The 12,687-nt window shown below is 36.4% G+C and overlaps 2 protein-coding genes across 2 annotated transcripts in view; one reads left to right on the forward strand and one right to left on the reverse strand.

Moving 5' to 3' along the window:
- LOC145220713 (uncharacterized) overlaps nt 1-12,687 on the reverse strand; it is a 65,439-nt gene that overhangs the window by 48,035 nt on the left and 4,717 nt on the right. The window contains exon 10 of the mRNA XM_080087954.1: nt 4,095-4,174. The gene's annotated coding sequence lies outside the window, so the exon portion shown is untranslated. The remainder of the gene's footprint in view (nt 1-4,094; nt 4,175-12,687) is intronic.
- LOC145219932 (uncharacterized) lies at nt 1,357-7,926 on the forward strand. The gene is made up of 8 exons (XM_080087228.1): nt 1,357-1,506; nt 1,846-1,930; nt 1,975-2,133; nt 2,197-2,316; nt 6,559-6,678; nt 6,777-6,896; nt 6,980-7,094; nt 7,551-7,926. Exons 1-8 carry the CDS (start codon nt 1,357-1,359, stop codon nt 7,810-7,812), a joined length of 1,131 nt encoding a protein of 376 aa, XP_079943354.1. The 3' UTR covers nt 7,813-7,926.

A 12,687-nucleotide genomic window follows, 5' to 3' on the forward strand; every position in this document is an offset into this window, starting at 1 on the left:
TTTCGCATTAAACATGGCCACATTATTTAGCTTAGATTGTAGGAACCTTTGACAAACTTAAATGTTCCACAAAACAATTTTACAGGTAGCACCAGTGTTTTTTTAAGGTGTTTTGATTTCTCCAGCGGTTTTCCAAAATTTGCCAGTAGCCTAATAAATATTTCGTTTAAGCAAATATGGCTATTTTTTGGTATTTAAATGAAACACTTGCGGTCTCTTAAAACTACTTAGCGGTCACCCAAACCAAACCTTAAAAAACCCTGGGTGGCACCTATTCACGACAGTGACTTGCGGAAGTAAAGTCAATTTATTTTCAGTGGGATCCAAACGATGATAAACGTCTTGCTGTTGTGAATGTGTCTATGAACTAATTTATGACATTGGTTGGTGGACAAACACAAAACTGAAAATGTGGCTTGTTTAGGAGGGTTGGTGTTAATTAGTAAGTATGTTGTTAGATAAAGTTATGTTAAAAAGTAAAAAAGCACGTTCTAGGCATATTTAAAAATAATACGCCAGGGGTAAATCATTGCTTCATGAAAAAGAGAAAAAGCAGACCTGAGGTTTGCGAAAATATCAAGCCAAGGTATATTTAAATAAAGGAAGTGAAGCGAATGCCTGTCGTTTCGCCTTATGACATTAAACGTCTTATTTGACGTTTTACAGGAAGCTGCACACAATGTTGGCGTGACTGTTTAGAAACCTCTTGCGCCTTTCACATTAAACCAGGGGCGTGCAACTTCTCCAGTCGGCGGGCCTGATATGGGAAAATGAAGTACTTGGCGGGCCGGAGTCCTGAATCGACACATTAATCGCGTATTTATCCGCAGTGATTTAAAACGGAGTTTTGACCACCTAAACCCAATACAATCAAGAACGTCACAATTACAATACAGTCCAAACAATCTAACTGATACTACATAAAATTATCCACCACAGCAAATTTAATGCGTACATCACAGACTTAGATACTGCTGAAACACTAACTAGGCTACACGTGTGGACACAACGAAACCATAAAAGCAGGCCACACACAAGGTTGGCAGTTATGTCGTAACAATGAACGTATGGTGCAATGGTCACAGACTCACAACGACGGGAAAGTTTTTTGCTATTGGGGAGCGTTACTGTCCGTTACAACTATAATTTGACGTAGTTAGTAAACAAGTAGTGGGGGATTGCGGCAGACTGTGGCCGCGTGCCACATTATCATGTAAGACTGGAAACTCCCTGCGGGCCGCTCAAAATCCCGTCGCGGGCCGGATCCGGCCCGCGGGCCGTATGTTGCCCGCCCCTGCATTAAACATTGTTACAATTAAGAGTCTGTCGTGGAGCATCTGGATATATAACATCGCAATGGATATGATAATACAGGAAGAACCAATTGATACCAACACTGAGTCTTCAACAAAGGGAAAGAAAGAAAAGAAAAATGTGCCAAAGTTGTTGCTCGCAAGCGTGGTAACAATTATTCTTATTGCTGCATTTGCATCAGTTTATGTCATGGTACGTTTTGCATCAACACATTATTAATAAACAAATGTGTCAGAAAGATCGTTTTTGGAAAATAATCCTAACTTTTGTAAGAATGTAAGTATTGCCACACGTAAACACTTTTCCATATTTTTTTTTTTTTAAAAACATTTTCCAAAAAACACTTTTATTGTAAAACAGTTTAATTCTCTTGTGCATCTTAGGGACCCTGTAACAACGTATAGTCTTAATTTAGTGCAGTAGCTAGTCATTTAGTGTGTGATTATAAACAATTTAACTTTTCTGCAATGAAAACTTTGGTAACAGAGTTGCGACTGTTTTGTGTAAAAAAACATTTTTCTTAAATCCCAGATTTTTCAGCTACAAATCTCTGTGCAAGACTTGAAGGGCCAAGTTATTCAAAAAGAGAACCTCGGTGGGTCAATTACTAACGCAGGTAATAATACTATAACAGTTACAACTTAAACAAAATAATGTCAGGCACCGATGAAAACGTGTATATTAATTTGCATGATTTAGACATCAACGAATGTACGAGTGGAACACACAACTGTCATCAACACGCAAATTGTATCAACACATTGGGTAGTTTCCTATGTTGTTGCAAAGCAAACTACACAGGAAACGGAACAAAGTGTGGTAAGCTTAAACATAATGTGTGCCTAACTAGAACTACAACCTGTGATACAGGACATTTGGCAGAATCTAACTTTTGCGAGAGCAACCCTGGATTATGTGAACACAATGGAACTTGCTTAGATCTTGACTCGGGATACAACTGCACATGCACTGTATGGTATATGGGAATGAACTGCCAAACAGGTTTGACTTGTACATTTAAGTGAAGTTTTAGATTTAACTGACAATTTTTATGATAATAAAATACAAGATCTTTGGAGTAGAACATAGAGCTTGGCGCTTCTTAATCTGGGTCGAAGTTTGTTTTTAAACAGTGCCAAAGGTTTGCTAAAATCATCTTAATAAAGAAATCAAAGTGGTCTATTAATATGAGTGCATACAAAATTGTGAAATTTTTGGAGCACTCCAAAAAATATTATAAACAACACACTGGCATGAACCCTTTTTACATAGCAATTTAGCTTAAAATTTACTTGAGACTTATAATTGCATCCTACTAAAACAGTTTTGCTTGATCACTTGCCTGTGCTAACTGCGATGAACTGGACAGACGCTAGAACATATTGCCAGTCATTGGGTGGTGATTTGGCTGCTTGGGGCAAGCGACGACCCCGGCAACGCAGGAGCCGACTGTGCAGAGTTAAAGGCTTCAAATAATTTCCGAATGAACGATGCTACTTGCAGTAACAGCAGTGCTAGGTTTGCAGTAACTAGGTTTGTACTATGTGAACGACTGTGTTAACTGCAAAAACTGATATATTTAAGTATTGTACATGCCAGAGGCCATCTAATACTAGTACGTGATAAATTTGTTACTGCGCAGTTAATACTTGGTTGAAGGGTGGTGCACGAAAAACATGCCTGCCTTCACGCTAACAACTTCTTCACATTATATATCCATACACGATAAATCAATACAAAGCCAAAAAAGTCCCCGCAATACTTATAACTGGTTTTAAACACTGATTGTACATATCAGTCCGAAATTCTTCATTAAAGTGTTGCTTGTCTCGTTCTCATTTGTTAAGACATAAGTGTCTAAAATAATAATCACCACCCTGCTGTTTAAAATATAATATATAATAGTCAATGTAAATTTATTTGTTAGCAAGAATTACCACGTTCGCGTGCATAATATTATAAATACCAATACAATCCGTTCATTTATTCAATATTGTCTGTTATAAATGGTAAACAAACAAATCCACTTGTTTGTAAAATAGTAAGAACAGAATAAGTTGTAGTTTAACATGTAAAATTTTGTTTAGCAACCTAAGTGCTTTGATAATTTATTTCTATATCTAACCAGATCAGCTTGAAGGTAATAAAAAAATAACGACCAACATTACATCCATCAAGACTAAAGCACCTGATACCAAATAAGTTACAATTAGTGCACATCGGTAAGTTGCAGCAGACTTCTCCACAGAAAAACAATATCTAAGATTACAAAACTACAACAAGCTATAAACCAGCTACAATCAATAAAGACAAGCAGTTATTGTAGCTTCTATATTGTATTGTAGTTAGCCAAAAACAAAACATCTCAGATAACATCAGCAAGCAACACCTTTTAACACACACAGGAGGTTACTGAGTTATCTGTCTCACTGCGATACAAACTAATAGTTAACTAAAACAGTGAGGATCCCTGCAGCAAAAAAACAAGTTTGATATATGTAAGCCTTGTACATGCCAGACGCCATCTAATACTATTTTACGTGATAAGTTTGTTACCGCCCAGTTAATATTTTGTTAAAGGGTGATGCGACCTTTCATTTATTCAATCTTGTCTGTTATAAATGGTAAACAAACTAAGTTCTGCATCGACGCAGCTCGGAATGCAAAGGCACAGCCAATCGCACCCGCTAATGGCGTGTAGCCAAGTTTTGTCGTACAAGACTACAACACGCTAAACCAGCTACAATCAAAAAATAAAAACAAGTAGTTATGTAACTTACTTGTTTGTCCAAAGCAGACATAACATCAGCAAGCACCACCTTTTACCACACACAAGAGGTTGCTGCAGTTATCTGTCTCACTGCGAAACAAACTGACAGTTAGATAGAACAGCGCGAACACATGCAGCAAATCTCGTGCTTGCGGCTGATTAAACGAAACGTAAAACAAATTTGCCAGAAACCCAATCAATTGTTATAACGCTGCCGTTCAGACTGCGGATGCTAAAATATAGCCTACACCTCGAGGTGCAAACGTAATTTACGGGCCATCTTAACAAATCAAACAAAATTAACAACGTTCTAAACTAGCTAAATTCCAGTGTTTAAAGCAAATGGAGCAATATCCTAAACCAGTGGTTCCCAAACTTTTTCATATTTTTTTCAAAACGGTCCCTTTGCCATTATTTCGAGGGCTCGCGGTCCTTAAGCCTAAATGTGTATTTCATAAAAACGAAAGTCGATTGCAGGATTTTAGCCAGTTATGCAAAATTGCGCATAACAATCATTCAAAGACAGCATGTGACATCACAAACAGGACAAAAACATTACGATTGTGCGCGAACAATTGCATTTTTGATAGTTGTCATTCAATAAAGGCCATTGTTTAGCAATGGAGACAGTCGATTCTCAATTCTACTTTGATTTTAAACTTATTTAGTGGCACAAACTGACGCCAAATAAGATTATAGAATTACTTCAACCGCTTCGCGGTCCCCCCAAAATTGCCTCACGGACCTCTAAAGGACCGCGGACCCCAGTTTGGGAACCGCTGTTCTAAACCGATGGAGCAAATGTTTATTGTTCTTCGTCAACCTAGGTATTAACTCGAAAAATTTACTCCTAGGTTTCACAGTATAACCTCATTAATATGCAAATGTTTATCTGGTAATACTGTGCCGAGTATACAATGGACGATAAACAATGACCAATGGCTTACACAAGACGTTTTAGGGCTGCTGGGAATCAAGTGAAGTCCAGTGATTATCTGCTTAAAATATAGAGACAGAAGAGAAGTCAGGCGCCATCAAGCCCGTTTGTGCCTGGGCCCGAAAATACTGGGCCCGAACCACATACTTTTACATTATTTTTATCAAGCTACATCATTGACTGTATACTGTAGTAATCAAAAGAGATTTTTGATAAACCTTAATGTTCGACAAAACAATCTTACAGGTGGTACTTATACACGATGTGACTTGCAGAAGTAAAGTCAGTTTATTTTGAGTGGGAACCAAACGATGATAAACGTCTTGTTGTTGTGGTTGTGTCTATGAATTAATATGCAATATTAGTTGGTGGACAAATACTACAATCGTGGTTTGTTTACGCTTGGTGTAAATTAGTTATTATGGTATTACATAAGGTTGTGCTAAAAAGTAAAAAAAAAATTATGAGCATATTGAAAAAACACAAAGGGTAGCTCATTGCATTATGGAAAGCAGACGTAAGGTTTGCGAATGTATCATGACAAGGTTGATTTAAAGGAAGTGAAAGCGAGTGGCTGTCGTTTTACCTTACGGACATTTAGACAGTGAACGTTTCGTTTACTGTTTTTTTTAACAAAAAGCTTTACACAATATATTTTCCTCAGCCCACCAATCTCTGCCCACGTTTAATGTTGGCGGGACTGTTAAGAAACCACCTGCGCATTTCACAACAAACACTGTTAGAATTAACCAATAATCATGTGACAGTCTTGCAGCACAGCTTACAACAACCGCTGGCGGACTTAATCATCCAAGCCTGTGAACTATCCAGAGACATATTGGCAAAGACTATGAGTAAACAACCAGAGGTTATTTATATCAACACTGAGTCTACGACAACGGGAAAGAAAGAAAAGAGAAATGTACCAAAGTTGTTGCTTGTAGGCGTAGTAACAGTTATCCTTATTGGTGCATTTACTTCAGTTTTTGTCATGGTACGTTTTGCATCAACACGTTACAAATAAACAAATCTTTTACAATGGTGATATTGGAAAAATTAACTTAACTTTTGTAAGCATTCAAGCATTGCGACACGTAAAAACTTTCTTTGTTTTAAAGTTTGTTTTTTTCAAAAAAAGTTTTTTAACTCAATCGACTTAACTTTAACTCAACTTCAATCGTGACCGCGAAATTTTCTGTCGCAAAGCGGTCTAATTTGCTTTTGCCTCATAGCTACCCTGTAACAGCGCATTCTGAGTTTAGCGCAGTAGCTAGTCATTCAATGTGTTCAATTTAACTTTCTTTCTGGAATTAAAACTTTGGTGAAAGAGCAGTCCTGCATATAACAAAAACAATTTCCTCGAATTTCAGATTTTTCAGCTACAAATCTCTGTGCAAGACTTGAAGGGCCAAATTATTCTGAAAGAGAACATTGGTGCGTCAATTACTAATTCAAGTGGAAATACGTTGAAAGTTACAACTTAAACAAAAGAATTTCCGGCACTGCTGAAATGTATGTAACATTTTACTTTATTTAGACATTAATGAATGTAAACGTGGAACACACAACTGCCATCAACACGCAACTTGTATCAACACAGTGGATGGTTTTCTATGTTTTTGCAACGCAAACTACAGTGGAAATGGCAACCAATGCAGTAAGGCTAACGATAAAAGATAGTTGTTTATCGCAACAAAATAAGCAACCCCGAAACCTCCCAACTTTTTTTTCATTGGTACGTTTCAAAATTTCCAGGGTCTAATTTTTGCTCGGCTAACGTCAACCTTTGCCAGCATAACGGAACTTGCTTGGACACCCCTACAGGTTACAATTGTTCCTGTAACGTTTGGCATACAGGAGAGCATTGTCAGCGAGGTACATGATATTATGTGACGAGATAATGCATGTCTATCTATTGCTATGGGAGAGTTTATTATATTAAATTATATATTTTTCAGAGATTGACCACATGATTATGACCAAAAAGAGAAATTGGACAAACTCGAGAAAATATTGCCAGTCAATTGGTGGAGATTTGTCGACCTGGGGAATGAGAAACGCAACTGTTCGCAAGTATGAGGCATAGGTTTAGCTTTAAGCACTCGGACGTTAACGTGAGGCCAATATAAGACTTTTTAACAATACTCTTTTTCCTTTAAGCATAGCCTAATGCTTTAAGTAACTTACAGTTGCTAATATTTCAAAAAAAATTATGAGGTCCTTTTTTCAATTCGGATTACCTTACTACTTGTCAGGAAATAGATGCTTTTCACTGTACAGTAACCTTTACTTAGTGTTGCATAATTTAAAACTCTCCTCAACCTGATTACTATCATGTTACCCCTTATCACCCTCTTAGAAAAATTAAAATTTATTATCTGTAGCCACGAAATGTGGTTTAATTCACATTGTATGCTACGCACATCAATGATTTTGTTTATAACTGTAACCTTTTATTATTATGATCATTAGAACTAAAGCCTTTGTGGCTCTGACAAACAAGTAGGCGTAAAAAAAACTATGTTCCAGCTCGATTATTGAAAATGTGCTACGTCCCGCTCCACCATCAAGTTACTGGATTGGCTTGTCTGACCTCGACCAAGAAGGAGTTTGGAAATATGTTGATGGCATTGCCGTAACAACCAACAATACCGACTTTTCAACCGGCCAACCTGACAACTGGGGTTCAGTACAAGATTGTGGATGGTTGTATCTGGATTATAACTTCCAGATGGACGACAGTTGGTGTGCAGGAAATGCACTCGCCATCTGTGAGAGAATCTTGAACTAGCTGCAAGCGATTTATTTGTTTTGAACATTTTAGTGGTTGGCCTTTACGAAATATCACTTTGTGTAAAGTCACTGAAGTGACGAAAAATTACAAGAGACATTTGTTACCTCATTTTACTGGTATAGTATTCGATATTTTGTGCTTGTTTTGTTTTTTTGTATAATCACCGCTTATTAATATGTGCAAATAAATTTTTCTACAATGTTTTCCCTGTGTACTGTTTTATTGGCTAGTGTTGCGATCTAAACTTTGGGAGAAAAGACTGACTATGTTCGGAAGGCAAATATGTTTGGAGTTTCGGTTAATCAATTTTAGGCAAAAAGTATATCAACAAAAAATGAGGTTTTAAGTTATGAATGCTACAGTGTTCTTTCTTATTTTGTTTTTTATATTATTATTCCCCGCAGTTTGGAACATATGGCAGTAAAGCGAAGCTAATGAAACAGATTAATTACCGTCAAAGAGTCAGTTAAAAACGGATGAGCGTTGTAACACAAATGAAATAATTTAAACTTTAAGTGGAGGTAGTCACATTACATTGTGTGCATGTAGTGCAGTGGTCTTCAACCTGTGGGTCGAGACCCCAACTGGGGTCGGCTAAACTTTGTCCGGTCTCGCTAAAACTTAAATTTATAGGCGTTTAAATTTATTGCAAAAATTATACGGTTTTGTTCAAGTTCGCAACCCTTGATCATGTTTTGCTACTTAAACTTAAAACATTTTTCTCTCTATCGAAAATATGCGATCGCATGTAAATGCTAATTTAAATGCTTTTAAATTGGGGTCGCTTTTGAAAGAGGTTCTTAGAAGTCCATTGATGTAGTGCGTCATAGTACTGTTAAAGAGAACTTCTGGTTGTTATTATCGCTCTTTTTAAGAAAATCCTGGTTTGTCATTATTATTATTTTCAAGAAAATTCGTCAACGCTTCATTAGCCGTTACCTTGTGTTTAAAATTTATTTCCTAGCGTTTTAACACTACAAAATGTCTCCAGTCTTTCTATTTGCACCATTGACTTACAGACCATCTTGCTGTCACTAATGCTTTAACCTATTGTAAATCACAGTACGCCAGGCCCATTGAAGGCGCCATACCGAATCATCCGGTCACCAAGCAATCACCACCATATGGCAAGGCCTGGGCTAGAAAAATCTAGCCTGCGGTGGGATTCGAACCCACGACAGGAGTCGTTTCGGGACTCGCGCTCTACCAACAGAGCTACGCAGGCCCACTGGAGGATCCGCCGAAAGTCGAATCCCAAGCACCGTTATCTGCCTCGAATGCTACACATGTCAGCTTCGTAATAGGGTATCTCAAAATTGACCAGTATTAATTAAGATGAACATAAATTTATATCTGGGATCAACCCTGAAGCGTCAATGCGGACCAGCGATCACGGCACACTCATATATAAATCACAGTACGCCAGGCCCATTGAAGGCTTTAACTTTCCTAATTTTAATATCAGCGTTCGTTAGGACAGAACTGGGTGCTTTTGTTTTAACTTTGGTGACTTAAAGTTACTTACTTGCCAACTTGATTCGTAATTAACTTCAAAATTCTAAACATGTAACTGTAACTGTAAAACATTAATTACAATTCGATATCTCTATCTGTACTGTTTTTATGTTAAGATGGATTGTTACAAATTTACTTCAAACAAGTCCCTCGGCATATTACTGAATTGGTTTGAAGGAGTTTGGAAATGCATTGACGGTGTTTCCATGACAACTGACAATACTGATTTTTATCCTGGTGAGCCAAACGATGTAAAAAATGCCGACTGCGCTTTTATGAATTCTGATTTCCGATTCAAGATGGATGATCACGGTTGAACAGCTCCATTTGGCAATCTGCGAGCGTTCGCTTCTCTAATATGAACGCAACAAAGTCAGACCACCTTGATACCTCCACATAACTGACATATATGTGCATGTTACCAAATCAGGTTCGCATGTATACTTTACGTTTAAACAAATTTGCAGCGCCCTCAAGTGCAGGAAAATACAAGCAATTAGAAACAGACAATTCGTAATTTATATTTTAAAAAACTTTGGCCGCGTAATAATTATCTTGTGTTTTATCCCATATTATGAAACTGATTGATAGTAAAAAGTAAGTTTAGCATTCGTGTATAAAATATGTAAAGAAGTTTATTTTACTTATCGTTTACCCTATTTGGTTTTCGAATACCTTTGTTGTTGTTTTTTTACAATTCAAAATAAACTTTAAACCTTGTAAAACAATTTCCGCGTTTCACAGTTGTTGAAATAAAAAATAATAACCCAAAACGTATCGACAATAATTCCAAAACTAAAAAATACAGCAACAAACAGAGACTGGAAAATATCAACGCAAGTCAAATCAAATTATATACGCATGTACAATAAATCTCCTAAAAGACAGCTTGCTACGCTCTGTTATGTATAAAATAGGCTGTGAACTGTATTTGACTAAATAGGGGTTTGAACCAAAAGTTTCTTAGTTGATAAAAAATCTAAGTAAGTTAATCACTAGCAAACCAAACTTGCACGACATTTATAGTCCATATTTGCATCATATGGGTGCAATCAAAATACGTCAGTACTGTAAACAATCAACCAATCTTGACCTGCGATAGTTTGCTAAAACTCATCTCAAGCTTCCCATGCAGTAATTTGCAACAACACCGATCGCATTTGCGATGATACCTCGTAATGACAAGGTAACTAAATCACAATAGTTAAACAGTTTCTTACCGTTGTTGTTTTAATTTATAAGGGGAATATATTTTAAATATAATCGTCGTAGTTATCGATTTTATAATAGTCATTTAAAATGCAGATACGAGTTCTCAACCCCACTCATTCTTTGGCATATCTTTAACCAGTGTTTCTTATTTTTAAGTTTCAAACTTGACTTTGAAATAAATTTGCAGCGCCCTTAAGCGCAAGAAAATACAAGCAATTCGAAACCGACAATTCGTAATTTATGTTAAAAACGCTATGGCATACTATTTACATATGGTACACTAATTAAAGACAAGCCACGAAACATGCACAATCTACCAAAAACTCTAAGTATGAAAAAATCTATGTTTGTAAAAAAATAAAATACCCGACGTATTAACCAGTCAATCGACTCAGTATTGTTTATGGAATCAATATCCTAAATAACAGCAAAATATTTTGTTTAAACGACTCCATCAACGTTTTATAAATACAACTAGCCTATTCCATTTAGTTGTAAATACCAAGGATATAGTTTCTAACCTACTTTAAGTACAATTTTATTTTAAATTTCTTACTTTTAGTTTTAGATTGCTTTAAATAACATCCGTTTCCATATCCAAACAGAACAGCTTGCAGGGAACAGAAACATTACATACCGCATTTCATTGGACTACAGAACCTTATAACAACAGTAAGTTGCAGCATATGTAGAAACATAATATCCAGGATTACATTAGGACTACGACACCCTAAACCAGCTTGAGTATGTACAGATAAGTAGTTATAGCAGCTTACTGGGTAGATAAAAACAAACTATCAAAAAACATCAGCAAACATAACCTTTCAACACACTAAAGAGGTTACTACAGCTCTCTGGGTCACTGCGGAACAAATGAATGTAAACTAGAACTGAGTGAGCACCTTTGGCAGATCTCCTGCCTGCAGCTAAAACGTAAGAAATAAGTCTGCTGGAAGGCCAATCGGGGCAAGGAGCTGACGGTGGAGAAATATTGGCTTCAAATAGTTTCCAAATGAACAATGCTACTTGCAGTAACACTAGGTTTGCACTATGTGAACGACTGTGTTTACTGCAAAAAACTGATATAAGTCTTGTACATTCCAGAGGCCATCTAATACTAGTACGTGATAAATTTGTTACTGCGCAGTTAATAATACTTGGTTGAAGGGTGGTGCACAAAAAATATGCCTGCCTTCACGCTAACAACTTCTTCACATTATATATCCCTACACAATAAATCAATACAAAGCCAAAAAAGTCCCCGCAATACTTATAACTGGTTTTAAACACAGATTGTACATATCAGTGCGAAATTCTTCTTTAAAGTGTTGCTTGTCTCGTTCTCATTTGTTAAGACATAAAGTATCTAAAATAATAGTCACTACCCTGCTGTTTAAAATATATTATATAATAGTCAAGTAATTTTATTTGTTAGCAAGAATTACCACGTTCGCGTGCATAATATTATAAATATCAATACAATCTGTTCATTTATTCAATTTTGTCTGTTATAAATAGTAAACAAACTAATACACTTTCTTTTGTAAAATAGTAAGAACAGAATAAGTTGTAGTTTAACATGTAAAATTTTGTTTAGCTAATTCCTACCCTTGACCGGTATTGACCAGTAAAATTGACCCGTATTAATTAAGATGAACATAAATTTATATCTGGGATCAACCCTGAAGCGTCAATGCGGACCAGCGATCACGGCACACTCATATATAAATCACAGTACGCCAGGCCCATTGAAGGCTTTAACTTTCCTAATTTTAATATCAGCGTTCGTTATGACAGAACTGGATGCTTTTGTTTTAACTTTGGTGACTTACAGTTACTTACTTGCCAACTTGATTCGTCGTTACGTTGAAAATTCTAAACATGTAATTGTAACCGTAATACATTAATTACAATTCCATTTATTTGTCTCTACTGTTTTTGTGTTAAGATGGATTGTTACCAATTTGCTCAAAACGCGACCCTTGACATTTTGTTGGATTGGTTTGACTGATCGTGAACAGGAAGGAGTTTGGAAATACATTGACGGTGTTTCCATGACAACTGACAATACTGATTTTTATCCTGGTGAGCCAAACGGTGTAAAAAATGCCGACTGCGCTTATATGAATTATGAATGGGAATTCA

Source organism: Phallusia mammillata, chromosome 3 (assembly GCF_965637545.1).
Source record: "Phallusia mammillata chromosome 3, kaPhaMamm4.hap1.1, whole genome shotgun sequence".
In the NCBI taxonomy this organism is placed as follows: domain Eukaryota; kingdom Metazoa; phylum Chordata; class Ascidiacea; order Phlebobranchia; family Ascidiidae; genus Phallusia; species Phallusia mammillata.

Bases quoted from the DNA above. Each gene is read 5' to 3' on its own strand.
- LOC145219932 (XM_080087228.1), top strand. From the start codon at position 1,357: ATGGATATGATAATACAGGAAGAACCAATTGATACCAACACTGAGTCT. The intron at 6,897-6,979 runs GTACATGATATT...TATATTTTTCAG, and splicing joins AGGAGAGCATTGTCAGCGAG to AGATTGACCACATGATTATG. The intron at 7,095-7,550 runs GTATGAGGCATA...ACTATGTTCCAG, and splicing joins AGAAACGCAACTGTTCGCAA to CTCGATTATTGAAAATGTGC.